Raw genomic sequence first — 21,951 nt, forward strand, 5'->3', positions numbered from 1 at the left:
AGTTTCTGAGTTGTATTCCAGTTATACATTTCCACAAATCACTCGCACAAATTGTAAATCCATCCGGATCCAGGCACCCAAGAAAACCACATGTCAGAAGTTTGTAACCTCTGAGTTATTCTGGAAGCCCTATCCTGTAAGTCCTGAGCACCTTCTCTGACCACACCTGATTTGTTCCTCCAGTTCCAGAAGGGCTTTGGTTTCACTTTTCAGGACGTCCTTCCTATTGGAGGGAATAAAACCTTTGCACATTTGCAGAAGGGAGGGGAGACATTGGATACAGCAACAAAGCAAAACAAACAGTACGATTATAGATACAATAGTTGGCATAATTGATTTCAACCAAGAACCATCCGGGAGCCATGACCAAAGGGCAGGCCAGATGTCAATGGCGCCAGATCCATCGGATGATAAGGGATTGTTTTTGATCATGTTTTCCATATGTTCTATGGTGTGAGTGATGTTATACTGATAATGATACATAGGTACAACAATGTGAATGTATGTGGGGATTTGATGTTCCTTACATGGTCACTTGAGAGTCCCAAAGCTAACAATGTCCAAGGCCATAAACAAATCATAGTCACTTATATGTGTGAAACAAAATTACTAGCAAAATTAGAAAAACAATTATCCACAAAACCCACTCCCAAACTTCTACTAACATTAGTATGTGTAAGAAAGTGTTATATTAAAGCTAATAAAATGTATATGTACAATGTGAAGGTAGTTTCCTCCTGATGAATCTTCCGCTGTGCGCAGGGGACCAGCTTCCGGTGTGGTCCTACAAAGCTGATGATCACCACCGTGCGTTGAGAGTCCATTGCCGGTAGAACTCAGCAGGGTGTTTTCTTCTTAAATCTCAGCACGAGGGGTTTCTCCTTCTTTTTGTTGTAAATGAAATGGTCTTACGTGTCTTCCGGGGATCCAAATGGTGCAATCTTTGTACTGGACAGCAGCATATCCACGGCCCCAGGTGATAAGGTCAGCGGGCCCTCTCCATGCAGGATCGGGTGGTTGGCGGAAATAGACCTTCGGTTTTGGGGCAGCTGATGGGGAAGCAGAAAAATGACGGGTCGCAGCTGATGTGGGAGGCTGTCCAGTCAGGTTAAGGAAGTTCAAAGTATATAAGCAAAGATTGAGTTTGTTTTGCATGGCTGGGAGGCCGAGGCATTTTTCCTCTTTCAATTTATCCAGGGCGTTTTTGAGGGTCTTATTAGCCCATTGAGAATTGTAGGGTAAACCAAATTTGTGTGTGATGGACCACTTGTTACAAAAGTCTGCAAAGGCAGTACTGGTGTACGCAGGTCCATTGTCAATTTTAAGTTCAATTGGGCGTCCCATCAATGCAGAAGTCCGAATACAATGATTTATTACATGTTTGGTTGCTTCTCCCCTTTGTGGGGATGCCATAATAAATCCTGAATAAGTATCCACGGAAACATGCAAATATTTCCATGGGGCAAAGGAAAGGTATTGAGTCACATCCATTTGCCAGATTTCACAAGCTTTGAGACCTCTAGGGTTTACACCCATAGGGATAGAATGAGCTTGTTGACTACAGGTAGGACATTGTTGTATGATGGCAGTCGCTTCGGCTGCCGTGAGACCAAATTGTTTCGCTAATACTTTTTTATTTTGATGGAATTCTCTGTCTCCGCCACCCACAACATCTATAACCTTCCAATAAACAAATCTCCTTATAACACTGAAGATTCAAGTCCTTCTCCCATTGCCATTCTGACTTCCAAGCCAGCCCAAGTCTGTGCAAACTTACCTAAATGTCTTCTCTTAAACAATTCAACCCCTTTTCAGCACCAATATCTGATCATCCTTCTAAATCTCCTTGTAAACTGAGCTTGATTCAAACAAAAACAAGCATACTTCCAAAAGTCAACTTTCTGCTTTCCTTACTGACTCTCTCTTCCCTCTCCACTTTTGGGTTAAAACCCTCAAAGCCATTCCCTTACATTCCCTGTAACACTGGGTTCTTTGCATACCAGTCTTTATTCAAAATAGCACAATTATCTATTCACAGCCTACAATATCCAGTCAATCCTAGAAATTTCCTCAACTCCTTCAGGTGTTATTTTTGTTACTTCTTTCATTAATTAAATGTCCTACGTATTTTATCTCTCTGTCTACATATTGTAATTTCTAACTCATCTTTGTGACAATTCCTAAAAAGGCAGCAGCTTATGCTGCTGACAGACAAACAGACAAACAAACAAACGTGCCATATGCAAAAGGCACGCAGATATAAAAACATAAAGGAGTAAGAAAAACAGCTTCAAAAATAAAACAAACAATCTGAATGAGGTATTTTGAGTCAATACTCTGAAATATAATTGGGTATGAAAGTATTTGAAACGTCAAAAATTTCCAGAAGGAAAAAGAAAATCAAAATTGCATTCTGAGCCAAAACAGAGCTGTGCAAAGGCAGGTATCAGATATCACCCTTTACCCCGCCTTTCTCAGGCTGGTTCAGCAGAGAGAAAAAAAAATGGTGAAAAGAACAAAAACCCATAGCCCCCCTCTTCGTGCCTCTCACCTCCCAGGGGAAAAAAAGGGGGGGGGTGAGAGAAAGGAAAAAAAATTTTTAAAACGGACAAGCCTCCCTTTTCCTGGGAAGACAGGAAGAGAAAGGAAAAAAAAATGCTTATACTACATAGAAGTCTCACATTCCTTAGCCTCTCAGAACCTTGCACAAAATTACATTTCATGCAATCCAATAAATGACTCCATTCACATCTGTACTGCAATCAGACCTTTTGTATAATGCGTCCTCCATGCAAATCAGTCATTAATTAATTCAACCACATTCAATTCTACACACTATCATTATAGATGCACATCAACAAAATATTTTTAACAGAAATCACTTCAAGTTGATCAGTTCAAATCATCTGAGCCTTCCCATTTAGGCAGGCTTTATGTTTTTATTACCTGCTAAACCCCGGGTGGGAAGAACAATAAACAGTTTCTTCTTTCAGCCTGACAAACATACTGAGAGTCAGAGATCAGATTAAAAGGTTGTTGAGAAAAAGTTAGAGCACACTGAAGAGATGAATTATTCTGAAGATAAAAGTGAAAGTCAGATTTTGAGATAGAAAGAATAATATTTATTAAATCAATTCCATTTCTTCGACAAGCTTGAGCACGCTCCAAGGTTATAAGTTCAGCAATAGCTTGAATAAAGGATAAAACATTTTTAGATGGTAATGAGTCAAATAAAGCCATTCAATACAATATACTTTTTGCTGTTCTAAGGCAGCCAATACTCCTGTGGGTAGCTTACTAGTAGGAAATATTAACAAAGATATGCAGCTGTATTTTTTCTGGGGCAATGTGCAATTCATTTACACATAAATCATTTTGTATTTCAAAAAGCCAATTAAATTGTATTTTTTGCGCTCCAATTAAAATGTCATCCATATGATGATAACCAGGGTTTTTGATCCCTGATGAAAGAGAGGGCAAGATGTTACAGACATGCCCCCCCTTTTTGGATTTTTACACTTTCTTTTAAAATAACCAGGTTTTCCACAACTGTAACACTCTTAAGGTTCGGGAAACTTATCAGTGTCCTGAAAACTTTCTCATGCATCATTAAACACTCTATAACCAATCTCCAGAGTGCAAGAATTTTTTCAGGGGCTTGGGGAGATTTGTGGAGGCAGTTTCCCATCTGTTTCCACACTTTCACTTTTAAAGAGCCCTTTTCTGGATAAGCCGGACAATGTTGCCAAATGTATTTTAGAAGGTAAATCAAATTCTTTTTTGAAATCACGGGCAGGACTTTCCCGTTATCTTTTAAAATATTAATATTAGTCTTGGATATCTCACCAAGCTCCTGCAGATGCTCCGTCTGTAGCTTGGAAAGACCTCCCCCCATACTCACGAAAGATTATCGTTGTGTTTCAGGCGAAATCGGGTGCGCAGCCTCTTTCCAGGTAGTGAGAACGGGAGTTCCAAGAGACGTATAGCCACGAGGGTTATCACGTCGGGGTCACCAGATGTTGCGATCATCTTGTGGGCTCCTCATGAGTAGTCCAGATTAGAGAAGACACAGGACAAGTGTTTCTCGGGATGAGAGAGCCTCGAGCTGACTCCAGACCTCTCTTTTATTAGTAATCAAAGTACAGCGTCATCAAAAGCCGTTATTATGGCTACACATCTTATATTACATACATGAAAAAGGAAAGCATCCATATATTCTCCATATAGATTTCACATTCTACAATATTACAGTAAATCACGTGAATTCTAGGAAAGCGATACCTAAGGTAAAAATAAAACTTAACTCTTGTTATGTTATCATATTTGGCTTCGTTCCCAGCATATTCTTCTGCTAGCCGAGAGGCCCATCTCCCCGTTATCAGAGGTTACCTCAGTCCTCAGGAATGTTAGTTCAAAGGGATTGCTACACAGTTTATGTTCTACAATATTATGAACAAAGAGAGAATGAATAGGGCCCTTCAGTGATCATCTAGCTGAACCCGCTTTTCCTTTTACTCTTCTTCCATAGCCAAGCTCCGCATATGTGTTCCAACCAGCTAGACTGGTCTACACATATACTATGGCCACCTGATTCCCACAACACATAAATTGAATCAACAGTAATAAATTATTATCTGCTTGTCTAGTTCCTTATGTTTTCTTGGCAGCATTTTCAGGAGTGGTTTGCCATTGCCTTCTCTCTCTGAGAGAGAATGACTGGCTCAAAGTAATCCAGCTGGCTTCATGCCTAAGGAATGTTCCCAGTTTTTAGCTTGGTGTCTTAACCCCTACACCAAACTTGCTCTCCTAGTAGTAAAATAAAGATAAAAACGAAGTAGCTAAAACTACTTCAGCTTCAATAACTGAAGCAGCTAAAACTATTTCAGTAAAACAACACCTAAATTATCCCAAGAGCAAGCAAAATAACTGCAAGGCCAAAAGATCCTTGCCTAAAAAAAGACCATGTTTGGGTATTTCAGTAACAATTAGGATGTGAATCGGACTTCTCTTGGTAAAGTATCCAAGTCTGGGAGCAGCTGCTGAAACTCATCATTCCCATTAATTAGACACTCAAGGAAATGACAACAAAATAGAATTTTCCTGAAGATAATAAAGCCTAGATGGATTCATGTATATGATTCTAGCACTGCAATTGCTATTGTTTGGGAAGTGGGAGAAAAAGTATGTGCTCCCAGAAAGGTAGAAACTGTTTCTGGCCAACTTTCCTATAACATGCAAAATAATTCTAGGCATAATTCCTTCTAGTTTTATCAGCTACTAGAATTATTTCATATACTAGTGCTGTATCACTTTTTTTTAAAAGTGAATGGCTTCTACACTTACTCCAGAGATCATCTTATTTATAATTTCATTTTGTTTTCCCTTGGCAGCACAATAATTGTTTAACTTTATACAATTCTGTCTGCAAGTAAATAAGCATCTTTTTTTCTCTAAGCAATTTGACATTGAAGTTTTAGCAGTAGCATCATAAAGGTGCAGTGTGTTTACAGCTAGCAACTGTTCACAGGAGTATTAACAGAAACTCCTAGCCCCCCAAAAATATGTATGTTGAATCTGAATGCAGTGATGTTTAGAGTGTGAGAGATTATGGTTCATTGAGGCGCTTTCAAGAAAAAGGCAGCATGCAGGGATGCAATCAAGTTGAAGCTTTATTTAGGGATAGAGTAGAGAAAATGAGTTCCCTGGCATGGAGGCATCCATGCCTGGATTGAGCCCATGGATCAGTCCCGTAGGGAGCTAGAACAAGAGCCAAAGAGCAGCCCCTGTGCAGGGGTTCTTATGGGGGCCCCTGGCCCCTCCTTCTAACCCATAAACTTATATTAAATGATCTACACTGTCCATAACTTTTACATCCACAATATTTTTCTTTTAACCCATCAGTTTATATAAATTCTTCAACAAAGCATTCCTTGAAATATACTTCAAGACAAAAGTGAAAGTTTGGTCAGTGGCCCATAACAATTCAAACATAGCATTACTTAATATAACTTTTCAGAACAAATCATATCCCTAAATATAAGTAAATCATTCATTTTCACTATAATATAGCTTTTCAAAGCAAATCATATCCCTAAATACAGGTATAGTCATTCATTTTCACTATTACTATCCTCCCCAACAAGGAGGGTTATAATTTTTCCATCTCCATTTTTTCCTGACTTTTTTGCGAACCTTCTTCTTCAGTCTTATTCCTCCGCCTTCTTTTATTTTTATAAGTTCTTGAATTTACTGAAATTGCTGTACTTTACAATCTTGTTCTCTTCGCAAAGTAGTTCCTTTCAGTAAACGCACCTATTTAACTGCGATTGAGAGTCCATTTTTACAAAAAAGTTGTGACAATTTTCCAGTTAACTGTGTCATAGCCTCTGGAGAAATCTCTCTCAGTATTTCCTGGTTACACTCCTTCAAACCTCTCAGCCTTTCCTTCTTAATTTGAAAAACGTCCATTCCATTTTCCAAAGACACATTGAACTGGATTGTTTCTCCCACCTCTTCATTCAACAACTCACTATTGTTTGGCATCTGAAATACCGATACAATATCTTCTCTTGTATCTTTGTTGCAAGTCTGAGTAAAATCCTTCTTGAAAAACCCTTCCATTCTTTCCACTATCACAGTGGTAAATGATTCTAAAATTTCTTTAAAAAGATCCACAGTCAGAATTTGTGTATTTACTGATGTATATAGTGGTAAGCCTTCATCACTTTCAAAAAAGCCAGCCATTTTTTTCTTTTTTTCCCCTCCCAATAAAACTTTCACTTTATACTTTTCCAGCAACTAAATCAATTATTCCAGTCCTTAAGTGGTACAAGTCTTTTTTAAAAAAATAATTTTTAAATCCTTCTCCTTTAAGATAAAATTCTCTTCTTTTAAACAGGGGCTTTCAACACAGCATAATACTTTGTATCTAACTTTCACTTCTTCACGCCCCGTTAGAGTCAAACGCCATCTTACTTTCTCTTTCTCCCATAGAAATTCAGAGGGAAGTGATAAGCTTTCCAGAGTTAAAGTTTAGTACTTGCAATTTTAGTTTCTCCTGTATTTGCTCTGCCAGCTTTCAAGTCCAAAATCTTTTTTTAAAAATTGAGTTGCTGGGGTGGTCGCGGCATCTGGTTCTGCTTGAAGCAAAAACATCCTGGGTCCGGAGCAATGACGGGCTTCCTGGGGAGCTCTCACCCTTTAAACCCCAGATTTAAAAAGAAGCCTGGGGCTCTTGGGGAGCTCTACCCACACCCGTGGGCTCTCTTTCTCCCCTTCTCCCAGGGGGAAAGTTTTCAAGCCGCTAGACAGCTGATTTTCACTGTTCTAGCAGCTCTAACAGAGTCCCGGGGCTGGCTCTCACCAAGAAGCGTCTTTCGGCACCGGTGGAGCCACCAGAAGTCCCTAAGTACCCTCTTAACAGCATTCCAGTGGAATTCCTTTGGGTTTTCCACGTGCCTGGACAATAGATTCACAGCTAAAGCTATGTCAGGCCTGCTCCAATTGCTAATGTATAGCAAGGAGCCAATCACAGATCTGTATAACTTATTATCTGTGAACTCAGGGCTGTCCTTGTGAGCGTGACCATAGTAGTCATTTTATGTGGGATTACGCGTTGGGTTAGACTTTGCCATTTTGCATCTGGCCAACAACTCCTCAATCTTTTCTCTCTGAGATAGGGCGAACCCCTTTTCGGTGGCCAAGATGTGCATACCCAGTTACCTGTCAATCCGCCCTAAGGACTTCAGGGTAAACCTTTCTCCCAGGACCTTGGCAAATTCATCACATCTTTCCTTGCCAGGCCCTATGTATAGGAGGTCATCCATGTAAACCAAAACCTGTTCTGTAGCACCTTTGGAGTCACATGAGAAAACGCATTCATCTGCATGAGATGCCCTGGATGTCAGCGTTCCAAATTAGGCTCTCTTCCAGCACTGACATGAACAAGATGAAGCATAGAGCAGAAGCTTGATTTATTGCTGAGATGAACTTTTACCTAGTTTTTTGAATGTTACAGATAGTGTTTCCTGGGTGACAAGGGTGGGGGCCACATTCCTGTGAAAAGAATGTGCTGGGATGTAGAGATGGATCTGCATGATGGCCAATGGGACATTGGGGTTGGAGAGCGGAAGAGGAGGGGGTTGGAAGGAGGGGCCAGTTTGGCTGCAACTTGAATCAGGAATGTCGGATTCTGCTATTCTTAAAATAAAAGTGATTCATTAGAGACTTTGCGCTTGAGAATGAAGTTTATTTAAGATAGCCCCGAAACCTGACAGACAGCCAAACTCTCCTCCAAATCCAGGCTGGCTGAGTTTAAATCATCCCGTTCCCTCCCAGACATCTGGTCGGACGGACTATGGCTGAAGCCAAGCTCTCGGAGGAAAGCCTGCTTCAAGAAATGGGAGGAGCAGAAGTGGTCGTGATCCCAGCCAACTTGGAAAATACAAAGGTTCAACTTTCTCTGCCTTCCCTCCCCGCAGAACTTCAAGCAAAGAAACGTGAGCCAGATAAGTACCCAGGGACTGTGCCAAAAGCCTTAGAGGCGGAATTTCCTTTTGCAAATGTAAAAGATAAAGAAAAACCCCTAAGTGAATTGGGAAGGGCGAGCTGGGGATGGGAATGGCAGCGAAGCCCAGACAAGGCAGCACCTCCCTACCCCAGGATGAGAGACGAGGCAGAGGACTATCAACACCAAGGCCGGCCCTCCAGGGCTCAGCACAGAGAGGAGAGGGCAGAAAGGGAGGAGCCACCCCAGTTCAGAGGGAAGTTCGACGGTGACCCAGACAACCTCGCCCAATTCCTCGATTCAGCTGAGATATACATAGAGCGTTTTGGACACCTTTACCCTTTCCCCAGAGCCCTAGTGAATGCCATTTCGGAAGGGCTGGAGGGAGAAGCAAAGAGATGGTCAGCATCCCTCTATAAAAACAGGGCCCCCCAGCTGCAAGATGCGGATGGGTTCTTGCAACTATTGAGAGCCCGTTATGAGGAGGAGGAGGATGACCCCTATGTGGAAGACGAGCTCAGAAACCTAATGCAGAAGGGGAAGCCCATCAAAGAGCATATCCGTGAATTCAGGAGAGTCATTGGGACACTGCCTACCCTGCCAGAGCGATTGCTGGTGTATTTTTTTAGAACAAGCCTAGATAAGAGAATTTCCCAAGTGACTGCTTATCGTGACATCCCAAACCGACTCTCTGAATGGTTCCGGGTAGCGATAAAAGTTGACAGAGGGTTGCGGGCGAGCGACACGCCAAAACCACCAGAGGGAAAGGAGAGAGGTCGACCAGACCAGGGGCCACTCAACAGATGAGAAACCCCAACATCACAGCCCTCCTACAGACCAATTGCCCCACGGAGCCCACTGAAATGCTACAGATGTGGAGGAAGCGGCCACATAGCAGCAAGATGTGGAACGCCTAGACCGGGACCAGCTCCACCGCCCAAAGCATGACCGGAACGAGGGCCCAAGCGCGTCACCCACGTACCGCGGGAAGCTTCCCAAATCCCGGAGTTTTTCGCTCATCTGACCGAAACCAGAGGAATCCCAGAAGAGGGAGATCAGTCCCCCGAACCCTATGACACAGAGGACGAAGGCGAGGATGACCCGATGGTGAGTGGACCCGTCCATCCTTTTCTTTTCCCCATATGCCTAATAGCCCCCAAAACAGGGGCCCAAGAGACTTTCCAAGCCCTAATAGACTCGGGTAGCACACGGTGCCTAATCAACCTACCCACAGTTCTAAAATTGGGAATCCGAGCTAAACAGCTCAAACAACCAATTCGCTTCGAGGAAGTTGATGGGTCCCTAGTGGGAGGAGCGTACGCCACACACTTGATTGAACCCGTGAGACTAGAACTCGCAGATCACTGGGAGACGATCCGCTTCATAATAGCCCCCAAGATGACAGAACCAGTAATATTGGGACTCTCGTGGCTCGACAAATGGGGCCCAATCATTTGGTGGCAAGAGGGAACCCGCAGGCTGAGAATAGCAAAGGGGCCCCAACCCCTGCCGCCCCGACCAGAAGAATTCCCTCCCACGCTGAAACCCCAAAGCAGCCCTCCACTACAGAAGAAAACACCACCAACACAAGGGTCCCTCCCAGAAGGTGCAGCAAAACAATTGGCAACCGCACCCACCACCGTTGTAATGCAAACCAGATCCCAAGGGAGTACCAAGACCTTGCAGGGGTATTCAGCGAGGCCGAGTGTGACATTCTGCCCCCCCACCGCGAGACCGATTGTGCCATCGAGATTATCCCAGGAGCGAAACTACCCAAACCTAAAATGTATGCCATGACGCCCCGAGAAATGCAGGAAATGCGGGACTACATAGACAAAAACTTACAAAGGGGATTTATTGAGCCAGTGAAACCAAGGGTAGTGGCGCCGGTCATGTTTAAAGAGAAAAAGGACGGCTCCATGAGACTGGTGGTCGACTTTCGAAGTTTCAACGCTGTTTGCGTACACAACTTGTACCCCCTCCCCCTCATGAAAGACATGCTAGCCCACCTAGCTAAAGGGAAGGTTTTCACCAAACTAGACCTTCGAGAAGCTTATTACTGAGTATGCATAAAGGCAGGAGATGAATGGAAAACAGCATTCAACTGCCCCCTGGGTAGTTTCCAGTTTAAAGTAATGCCCTTTGGATTGCAAGGAGCCCCGGCAGTATTCATGCAGTTAATAAACGAAGTCTTACATGAACACCTTTACAAAGGGGTCCTCGTCTACCTGGACGATATTCTTATCTACACGGAGACCATAGACGAACATATACCCCTCGTCCGCCAAGTACTGAAAAAACTGCTACGGGCAAACCTATATGTCAAACTGCCAAAATGTGATTTCCACCAATCATGGCTAGACTACCTGGGCTACCAAGTATCAAACGAGGGGATAGAGATGGACCCAGCCAAGGTCCACTCAGTTCTACAATGGCAGCCCCCTCGCGCCCGCAGACAACTGCAAAGTTTTCTAGGCTTTGCGAATTTCTACAGACAATTCATCCCCTCGTTCGCGAAGATTGCCAAACCTTTGACGGACCTCCTAAAGATAGGAAGCCCAGCGATGAAACTTCACCCGGGACAACCCCTGCAGTGGGACCTGACCTGCCCACATGAGAAAGGATGTAGACAGTTATGTAAAAAGCTGCACCATTTGTGCCACGATGAAGACAAGACCAGGGTGTCCGCCTGGATTGTTGCAACCAGTAGCTGAGCCAACAAGACCATGGGAGGAGATTGCAATGGACTTTATAGTAGACCTACCAAGGAGCAGTGGAAATACAGTGATCTGGACTGTAATAGACTTATTCTTCAAACAGGCACACTTCATTCCTTGTAGTGGACTGCCTTCAGCCCGTCAGTTATCCAAACTGTTCCTGAAACACATTTACCGCCTACATGGAGTCCCCAGGAGAATCATCTCTGACAGAGGGGTCCAGTTAACAGCAAAGTTCTGGAGGGAGTTTCTACGATCCATAGGTTCATCCCAAGGGCTCAGCTCAGCATTTCACCCGAGCACCAATGGGGGGGCAGAAAGACTGAACACTATGATAGAACAGTATTTAAGATGCTACGTCGACTACCAGCAGTCCAATTGGGCAGACCTCCTATCTTTTGCGGAGGTTGCATATAATAATGCTGTCCACAGCAGCACGGGGCTAACCCCGTTCAAAATAGTGAGTGGCATGGATTTTGTTCCCATGCCAGAATACCCGAGGGAGCCCCCTTCTCAGTCAGCTTGACCGACTGGATGGCAATGTTGAGACAAACTTGGGAGAATGTTAAGAGGGCGCTGGCAAAGGCGGCTCAATCTTATAAGGAACAAGCAGACAAGCACCGAACTCCCCAAAGACCATTTCAGCTGGGAGAGAAAGTTTACCTCTCCACCAAGTACTTGAGACTTAGACTCCCAAGCAGGAAATTGGGCCCAAAATTTATAGGACCATTTCCTATAATAAAAATAATCAACCCCGTTACAGTGCAATTGCAGTTGCCACGGCTTTTGGGGAAAATTCACCCCATTTTTCACAGTAGCCTTCTAAAACCTGTAGTGGGGTCTATTTTAAGGCCAATGCCACGTGAACCCCCTGGGCTCCTGGTTGTTGGGGGCCAAATGCACTATGAAGTGCAGCGGATTCTTGATTCAAGATGGCACAGGGGGCACCTTCAGTACTTAATTAAATGGAAGGGTTACCCATTGTCAGAGGCTTCCTGGGTGAAGAGCACAAACATTCAAGCTGACCGCCTTATAGCAAAATTCCATGCAGACCACCCGGGAAAGCCGGGAGGGGGGGTGCACAGCTAAGGAGGGGCTGATGAGACTAATCTTGTTGTGTTTTTCCCTCTGGGATAGGTGATGTTGCAGAAGTGAAGGGAGAGGGGCCGGATGTCAGCGTTCCAAATTAGGCTCTCTTCCAGCGCTGACATGAACAAGATGAAGCATAGAGCAGAAGCTTGATTTATTGCTGAGATGAACTTTTACCTAGTTTTTTGAATGTTACAGATAGTGTTTCCTGGGTGACGAGGGTGGGGGCCACATTCCTGTGAAAAGAACGTGCCGGGATGTAGAGATGGATCTGCATGATGGCCAATGGGACATTGGGGTTGGAGAGCGGAAGAGGAGGGGGTTGGAAGGAGGGGCCAGTTTGGCTGCAACTTGAATCAGGAATGTCGGATTCTGCTATTCTTAAAATAAAAGTGATTCATTAGAGACTTTGCGCTTGAGAATGAAGTTTATTTAAGATAGCCCCGAAACCTGACACTGAAGCCAATTCGTTCTAAGGTTTTTCTGAGGCAGTTGTACCAGAGTTTCCCCAACTGCTTGAGGCCATATAACCTTTTTTGAAGCAACCATGTGTTTCCCCCCTCCTGCTGGTAACCAGGAGGGGCCCTCACATAGATCTGCCGGTCCAAGTTGGCATGAAGGTAGGCCGTCTGGATGTTGAATTGATAGACTTTTTTTCCCAGAGCAGTAGTGGTTATGAGGGCAGCCTTGACACTTTCTGCCCAGACAGTCGGAGAGTAAGTCTCCCTGTAATCTTCCATGTAGCACTGGGCGAACCCCTGTGCTACCAAGCGGGCCTTGTACAGGTAGTGGCCATTGGCAAGTGCTTTGGCTTTGAAAACCCACCTTGTGCCAATGACCTTCTTCTCCTTTGGTGGTTGTTGCGGGATGAAAACCTTGAGCTTTCTCAGGCTCTCCATCTCCTGCTCCATCGTGAGCTGCCACCTCTCCTGTTTTTTTTTTTTGTTTGTTTGTTTGTTTTTTTGAATTTCTATACCGCCCTTCTCCCTGAGGACTCAGGGCAGTGTACAGCCAGAATTAAAAAACATGCAGTACAAATATTAAAAAAACAATTAAAAGATATATAAATTTGGCCCAATTAAAACTCACTACCAATTAAAACATTTAAAAATTTCTTCTTAAGCCAGCCCGGCTTGCTTGAAAAAATGGGTTTTAAGGGCACGATGGAAGGCATTGAGGTCTTGGATTCTCCTTATCTCTGGGGGCAGCTGATTCCAGAGGGTAGGTGCCCCCACAGAGAAGGCCCTCCCCCTGGGGGTCACCAGCCTGCACTGTTTGGCTGATGGCACCCCGAGGAGGCCCTCTCTGTGGGAGTGCACGGGTCGATGGGAGGTCGTCGGTAGCAGCAGGCGGTCTCGAAGATAGCTAGGCCCTATGCCATGGAGTGCTTTAAAGGTGATAACCAGCACCTTGAAGCGCACCCGGAAGACCACCAGGAGCCAGTGCAGCTCGCGCAGGAGCGGTGTTATATGGGAGCGCCATGCTGCTCCCGTCACTACCCGCGCTGCTGCATTCTGGACCAGCTGGAGCCTCCGGGTGCTCCTCAAGGGGAGCCCCATGTAGAGAGCGTTGCAGTAGTCAAGGCGAGAGGTGACGAGGGCATGAGTGACTGTGCACAGGGAATCCCGATCAAGAAAGGACCGCAACTGGCGAATCAGGCGAACCTGACAAAAGGTCCCCCTGGTTACAGCCGTCAGATGTTCCTCCAAAGACAGCTGCATATCCAGGAGGACTCCCAGATTGCGAGCCCTCTCTGTGGGGGCCAATGACTCGCCCCCAATAGTCAGTGATGGAGTCAACTGACTATATCGGGATGCCGGAAGCCACAGCCACTCAGTCTTGGAAGGGTTGAACTTGAGCCTGTTCCTCCCCATCCAGATCCGCACAGCCTCCAGGCACTGGGACATAACTTCAAGGGCATCGTTGGGGTGGTTCTTGATGGGCAGCTCCTGGATGTCAGAGAAAGTCTTTGGGGTGACCACGATGCTGTTGACAGACGCGATGTGCCCAATGTCGATTCTCTTTGGTGGGACCCCCGTGTTGGACCGCTTTGACCTCCTGACCTCCTGACCTCTTGCCACTCACCACCCTTTTCTTCTGCAGGTTCCTCATTGACTGGCTGTTCACAACCGGGATGTGGAGGCCCTCGGTCCCAGGCGTTGGGCATCATGGGCCTCTAAGGCATTGCTGGAAGCGAAGAGTTGAGCGAAGATGGCATGTCTTCCCCCTCAGGACTGGACAGCTCATCCTCCCCATCTGGACCAGGTAGGCTGACCTCTTCATCCTGTTCCTCGCTCTCATTGGTGGCAGGGTCTGTGGTTGTCTCAGATGATGTCGTGTTTGGTGTGGCTTTGCTGGGTCGGCTGACGTATGGGCCCAGATCATTTGAGTGGATCTGGGTCCAATTGGAGTCCTCTTCGAAGGAGGCAGATTGGGAGGTCACAGTCCTGCCCCCTTCTCCCAGGAACCAGTAGGCCTTGGAGCCAGGGGCATAGCCCAAGAACCTCAGTCTCTGGGAGACAGATCTCCCCTTCTTCCGCAGCTGTTTGGGGATGTGCACCCAAGCATAGGAGCCAAATACACGTAAGTGTCCCAAACTTGGCTTCCTACCATGGACCAGAAAATATGGAGTCTGGTCCACAATGCTGCTCCAGGTGCGGTTCAAGGTGTAATTGGTGTAATGTAGCGGCTCCGCCCAGTATGATTCCACAACCCCAGCATCCGCAATCAAGCTATGCACCATAGTCTGCAGGATACTGCCACGCCGTTTTCTGCAGGAGTAAAGGGCGCTGTTCAAAAATGTGTATGCCCTTATGCCTTACCCAGTGTCGAGATCCACTCGACACATCAGACGATAGGGATGGCTTATGTGGATTTCAGATGCCTTGGCGGAGTACACGAGCTTCAGCGGAGGGGATAAGCGAGTGGTTGGGTGGGTGAAGTGCACACTGGTGGTGGGAGTGTTTGCAGCTTGGTAGGCGGTCGGTTACGTTGCGGCCGGGTGAGACACCGTATCCCTGACCTCCTACCGTCATGCTGAATGGATACTGACGATGCTATGGACTGACACCTCGTTACGCGCAGAAACAGAAGCAGGGGGAATACGCCTCTGACAATGTAGAGACATTTGGAACTGGTGGAACAAAGCCCTCAATGGGTGAGTGGTGGCATAGTTCTGCTATCACCGGGGCCAAACAGCCCTCACCCCAGTTAGGGGAGGCAACCTTCCAGAGGTGGAGGGAACAGAGATGGATGGAAAGACGCTGATGGCGAGTGGAGTTACTCCACAGGACTGGGGATTTCTACTCTAGACGTTTTACGAGAGAAGTTCGGGGAAGCCAGCTTCAGGGACGCTCCCTCATGGCAACCTTGGATAGCAGGAACAGACACTTGGCAGGGAGCAGGGGGAACTCAGGGCAGTACAGAGACCCGTTTCCATCTGGCAAGCCTGAAACTGCGTGTTAAAAAGGGGGTGTGCGGGTCGAGGAGAAGAGACCAGCCAGCATCTGGCCATACCGCATCCTCTTTAGGGGAGGCCCTGCGGGGGGTGGACCAGGAAGCACAGTGGAGGCAGGGAGCACAGAACATGAGCCACGCAGGACCACGAAGACACGCTAGTCAGCAGAGAGGTGAGACTAGAGATGCCCAAGATGCCAGGCCGATGGGTCCAGCTCCTGTGTGGGCCCCGGGGGTGTGGCAGCAGCAACAACAATTTTGGGGGCCATTTTTAACTTTCAATTTATACTTCTTACAGCAACCAAATCAATAAGTCCAATTGTTTTTAAATCTTTTGTAAGTATTGTAGTTTATTTAAAGTCCAAACTGTAATCTTTCCACTTTAAATCTTAATTTCTTTAATATAGAATCCAATAATCTTGAACAGCCTTAAAAGCGCTAATGATGTTAACAATCACTTTCACTATAACTTTCACTTTTTCCACGCCCTGTTACAATTCAGGCGCCATTTTTCCTTTCCTTTTTGATGATTTTAGAAGGGAGAAATATAGATTACAGAGTTAAAGTTCAGTACTTGCAGTTACTAGGACTCCTGTTTTTGTTCTGCCTGCTTTGAGATTAATTTGAAGCTGAATGTTGATTGCAGGGGTGATCGCGGCATCTTGTTCTGCTTAAAGCAGAAAAGTCCCAGATCTGGAGCTCTGTCGGGCTACCAGGGAGCTCTCACCCTTCAAGCCCCAGAATTGTTCCTAGGGATTTTGGGGAGCTCTACCTTCGTCCGGCTGCTCGCCTTCCTCTCTTCTCCCAAGGGGAAGGTTTCCAAACTGCTAGACAGCTGATTTGCACTGTCTTAGCAGTTCTAACGAGATCGCGGGGCTGACGATCCAAAAGGAACGTCTTCCAGCACCTGTGGTGCCACTGGAAGTCTTTCGTAATTTTTACATTTCTAACCCATATTTTTTCCCAAGTTTTCATCATTACTGGTTCCTGAAAATTTTGTGCCCATTTTATCATACAATCCTTAACCAGTTCCATTTCTGAGTCTATTTCTATCAGTGCATTATATAACCTTTTTATATGCAATTGACTTTATCTCTAATTTGTTTTACCAAATTTTCATCAGTTTTCATTATACCAATTTTCTGATCTTCTTTCCATCTAGCTTGTAACTGCCCAAACTGAAACCAAGTCTGTACTATCTTTTCTTCTTTTAATACATTTAATGGTTTTAACTGCATTATGTTCCCTTCCACTTTAAGAAACTCTTTATATGTAATCACATCTTGTTTTTGTTCCACACTTACACTTTCTATCGCATGCCTGGGTATTGCCCAAATAGGTATTTCATAATTTATCTTATGTTGATATTTTTTCCAGACTCGCAACAAGGCGTTCCTTAATATGTGAGACTTAAAGACCTTATCCACCTTTTTATCATAGAATAAATACGCATGCCATCCATATAATAAATCAAATCCCTCAATATTCAATATTCTTTCTTCCGTTAAGTTAAACCAGTCACTAATTATTGATAAGATAACTGCATCATAATATAATCTCAGATTAGGCATTTTAAGACCTCCTCTTTCATGTACATCCTGCACTATTTTAAGCTTAACTCTCGGTTTTTTCCCTGCCCAAATAAACTTATTAATACCTTTCTGCCATTCGTTCAAGTTTACATCTTTCTTAAGTATTGGTATCATTTGAAACAGAAATAAAAACTTTGGTAAAACATTCATTTTCACTGCTGCAATTCTTCCCAACAATGACAACTGTAGTTTTCCCCAACTTTCCATCTCTCTTTGTACTTGTTGCCATAAAAATTCATAATTATTTTTATATAATTTCACATATGAAGCTGTAATATATATCCCCAGATATTTGACATTTTTTACTATTTCGAATCCCGTTAATCTTTCTAACACTTCTTTTTGTTTTATGTTCATATTTTTTGTTATTATCTTTGTCTTTTGCTTATTTATCTTAAATCCAGACACTTGTCCATATTGCATTATTATATCTGTTAAATCTATAACCGATAGATCTGGTTGGCTTAATGTAATAACCAAGTCATCTGCAAACGCTCCTAACCTATAATCTTGATGTCTTATTTTGATTCCCTTCTCGTATTTTAATCAATAATATTTCCAAAGTTAAAACAAACAATAATGGTGACAAGGGACATCCCTGTCTTGTTCCTTTTTCAATTTTGCAAGTTTCTGTTAAGCTACCATTGATTATTATTTGTGCTGTTTGTTTCTGGTATATTGCCCTAATAGATTGTAAAAAATAATCCCCAAATTCCATCTTCTCTATTGTTTTCAATAAAAATTCCCAATTCAATTGATCAAATGCCTTCTCGGCATCCAAAAAGATCAGCGCTGCAGGGATTTGATTATTTCTTTCCAAATATTCCAATAAATTTACAATTTGTCTTACATTGTATTTCATTTGCCTTCCACTTATAAATCCTGATTGGTCATTATGAATCATTTGTTGCATAACCTGCATTAGTCTATTCGCTAATATTTTTGCAAAGATCTTATAATCAATGTTTAAAAGAGATATTTGTCTATAATTTTTTAGTTGACTAAGATCTTGGTCTTCCTTTGGAATCAATGATATAAAAGCCGTTTTCCAGGATGAAGGTACTTCTCCTCCAGTTTGAATTGTTCTAAATAACTCCTTAAGAGGTTCCACCATTTCTGACTGTAAATTTTTATAGTAAACAGCCGTCAGTCCATCTGTACCTGGTGCTTTCCCCTCTTTTAATTGTTTAATTGCTAAAGTAATTTCCTCAGAGGTTATTAATTGGTTCATTCCATCCCTTTGTAGCTGTAGGGATGTTCGCTTGTATGTATCTATCTATACCTTGAGTTGTATCGCTAGCATATAACTTTGAATAAAATTGTAAAAATGCCTTTTTAATAATATTTTGTTGGTACACCTCTTTTCCTTTATATTCTATTTTCTCTATAGTACGTGACTTTTGTTTTTTCCTTAACAAGTAAACTAGCCACCTGCCCGGTTTATTAGCATTATAAAAAGTATTATGTTTAACATATCGTAAATTAGTTGCCACCTGGTCTGCCATCAATATATTAAACTGTCCTCTCAATAAGTTTATTGTTTCTTTCAATTTCTTGTCAGTTGGATTCAGAATAAATGCCCCCTCTTTCTTCTTTATTTCCTCTTCTAACTCCTTCCTTTTTGTTCTTGTCTACGTCTATATTTATTATTCAAGTATATTAAAACTCCTCTCATATAAGCTTTACTTGCATCCCAAACCATTTCCATTGAGGTACCCTTATGCATATTAATAGCAAAAAATTCTTTCATTTGTTTTTTACATTCCTTCACATTTTCCTCATATCTAAACAAATTTTCATTTAACCTCCAAGATCTTCTATCTCCCTTTTTCTGATCCAATTCCATCCATACAGGACTATGAGTTAAAGTTCTTGTACATATCGTAATCTCCTTTACCCTGGAAAAGAAATCATTGGTAATTAATATAAAGTCAATCCTTGAAAAAGATTGATGTCTATCGGGAAAAAAAGTAAAATCCTTCTCTTCAGCGTTTCGCTCTCGCCAGATATCTCTCAATTCCAGATCATCCATCATCTCAAAAAATGATTTAGGCAATCTGGCACGATTTTGACTACCTTGGAAAACTCCTTTTTTATCTCTTTGTGCATCCAATACTCCATTCCAATCTCCCATTAAAATACACGGTTTATAATCCCATTGTATTATTTTATTATGTAACAGTTTGTAAAATTTTCCTTGCTGTTGATTTGATGCATATATTCCAATTAGAAGTATTTTCTTTCCTTCTATCAAAAGTTCAATTATAATGTATCTTCCTTGATTATCTGCTTCAATTAATTTAGCTGTTAAGTCCTTCTTTAAATATATAACTATTCCATTTTTCTTATCTGGAGCAGATGCTACAAAATGTGTTCCCAATCTAGAGTTAATCAGATATTTTTGATCTGTTACTCTAATATGTGTTTTTTGCAAACAAATTACATCATTTTTATATTGTTTCAAATATTGAAATATTTTCTTTCTCTTTTGTGGTGAATTTAAACCATTAACATTCCAAGTTAAGAACTTGGTCACCATTTTTTGCGACTTGAAGCTTTTGAAGCACCTCATGCAGATCTAAGTGCACCTGCCTCTTTGGCTTCGTTCCTCCCACTGCTTCCATTTTAATAGGTTCTTGATCTTTAGTTTTAAGTTGCTGTTTCTGTTCTTCTTCTTTTCATCTAATTGCTGCACACATCATTCTTTGACCTTTTGGTTCTTCTAAAGGTACCAAAGGCTGTTCAGTATCCAAAGCTTGCTGTATTTCTTCTTTGTTCAACACAATCACTCCTTCAACTTGTGCCTGTTTCCCTTCTACTTGTATCTGATTTGTCCCTTCTTCCTTTCTATTTTTAACTTCCGGAGATGGTGGTCCAGCTTTTAATACATTACTATAAAAATCTCTTGCCTTCCAAATTGTATTAAGTCTGTATCTTGTTCCTAAGTAATTCACCACTATTCCGGCCGATATATCCCATCTGAACTGATGCTGTCATTTTTTAAATTAATCTGCCAAGAAGGCAAACTCTTTCCTCTTTCTTAAAATTTTTGGTGGAATTTCTTTCAATATTAAGACCTCTCGGCCTTCCACTTGGAATCTATTATTATAAAAAGCTTGTATAATTTCATTTTGAGTCATCCTCTTTGAGAAATAAATCACTATATCTCTTGGCAATTGCCTCTGCCTAGCGATCCAGGAGTTAACCCGAAATATTTTATCAAGTTCCATTATAACCTCTTCATATCGCCATTCCATTATAGATGCAAAGGCCTTGGCAAATACCACTCTCAGATTTTCTTGCTGGATTCCTCTTACCCTCAAGGCAAATTCCATGTCTCTATATTGTGACATCATAACCTCCTCATCAATCTTTTCCATCCTATTTTGAACATCATTCATTTTATCTTCCAAATTCAAATTACTTTGATTAACTTCTTCCAAACGTTCATCCAATTTCTCGATATTTTTTGCCAGGCCCTGGAATGCCATTATAATATCTTCTCTTATTTCCTTATTTTTAATTTTAATAATTTCTCTAATTTCACCCATCTCATTTGACATCGCTTCCATCGCTTCCATTATTTGCTCCATTTTATTATTCATTTTATCGATTTTATTGCTCATTTGTTCTTCTATTTCTCTAGTTTGAAGTTTTAAAGCCTCCTGTAAGTCTTTTAGTGTCAATGTTTGTGGTGATTCTGTAAATGAGGGGGTGGGTGATGTCAGGGTCTGCAGTATTGATTGTTGTACTGATGATCCCCCTGCGCTTCTAGAAACTACAGTTTTTACTGATTTAGATGCCATTCTTCAAATTAATAACTTTCACTTTCGGCCACTAGAGGTCTCACTAAGTCAGGTTATTCTTGACTCCTTTTACAGAAAGCACTTCCTTATTTTTTTTTTTTAAAAAGGATGTTAGAAGAAGTCGATACTGTAAATTTAAGTTTAATTATTTTCCTTTTAAAACTTTCTTTTAATTCTTTATCCAGTCACCAAATATTTTTGAGAGGTCTTAGTCAGCAGTAGCAACCACTTTTACTATCCACTTTCACTTTCACACTTCCTTTTAAGATTTACTCAGATGCCATTTTTCCTCTCCTTTTGAAATAGTCTTTGAGGAGGGAAAGTTAATATTCCAGAGTTAAACTTGCTATTTTAAGTACTCCCATCTCCGCTCTCCCTGCTTTCTGTTTCTTTCTATGTCAATCATTGTTTGCAGGGATGGTTGCAGTGTCTTTTCCTGTTTTAAAGCAGAAGAGTCCCCAGATCCAGAGTTAATTTGGGCTCCCAGGGAGCTCTTACCCTTCGTGCCCCAAATTCTTTCCCCTGAGGCTCTAGGGGAGCTCTACCTCTGCCCAAATACTCACTTCCCCCTCTTCGCCCAAAAGGGAAGTTTTCAGACCCGTGAGACAGCTGATTGTCGCTGTTTCATGGTTTTAACAGAATCGTCGGGGCTGACGATCAAGCCTGACAGTCTTCAATGCCTGCCTTGCCACCCAGAAGTCCCAAGGGGAGCAACATTTTGAAGTCAATCAAATCCTTGATTCCAGGAAACATAGGGGTAGAATACAGTACTTGGTGGCCTGGAA

The 21,951-nt window shown here is 42.7% G+C and overlaps 2 protein-coding genes across 2 annotated transcripts in view; both read left to right on the plus strand.

Moving 5' to 3' along the window:
• The window catches only part of EIF1B (eukaryotic translation initiation factor 1B), a 182,604-nt gene extending 168,156 nt beyond the window's left edge, over positions 1-14,448 (plus strand). The window contains exon 4 of the mRNA XM_087894138.1: positions 14,416-14,448. Coding sequence (XP_087750264.1) covers positions 14,416-14,427 — 12 coding nt within the window. The 3' untranslated portion in view covers positions 14,428-14,448. The remainder of the gene's footprint in view (positions 1-14,415) is intronic.
• Positions 14,442-21,951, plus strand: part of CCK (cholecystokinin) — a 71,292-nt gene continuing 63,782 nt past the window's right edge. The window contains exon 1 of the mRNA XM_060685971.2: positions 14,442-14,577. Within this exon, the coding sequence (XP_060541954.1) occupies positions 14,529-14,577 (49 nt within the window). The 5' untranslated portion in view covers positions 14,442-14,528. The remainder of the gene's footprint in view (positions 14,578-21,951) is intronic.

The sequence above is a fragment of the Pantherophis guttatus genome, chromosome 4, assembly GCF_059756535.1.
Source record: "Pantherophis guttatus breed Tessera chromosome 4, ASM5975653v1, whole genome shotgun sequence".
Classification (NCBI taxonomy): domain Eukaryota; kingdom Metazoa; phylum Chordata; class Lepidosauria; order Squamata; family Colubridae; genus Pantherophis; species Pantherophis guttatus.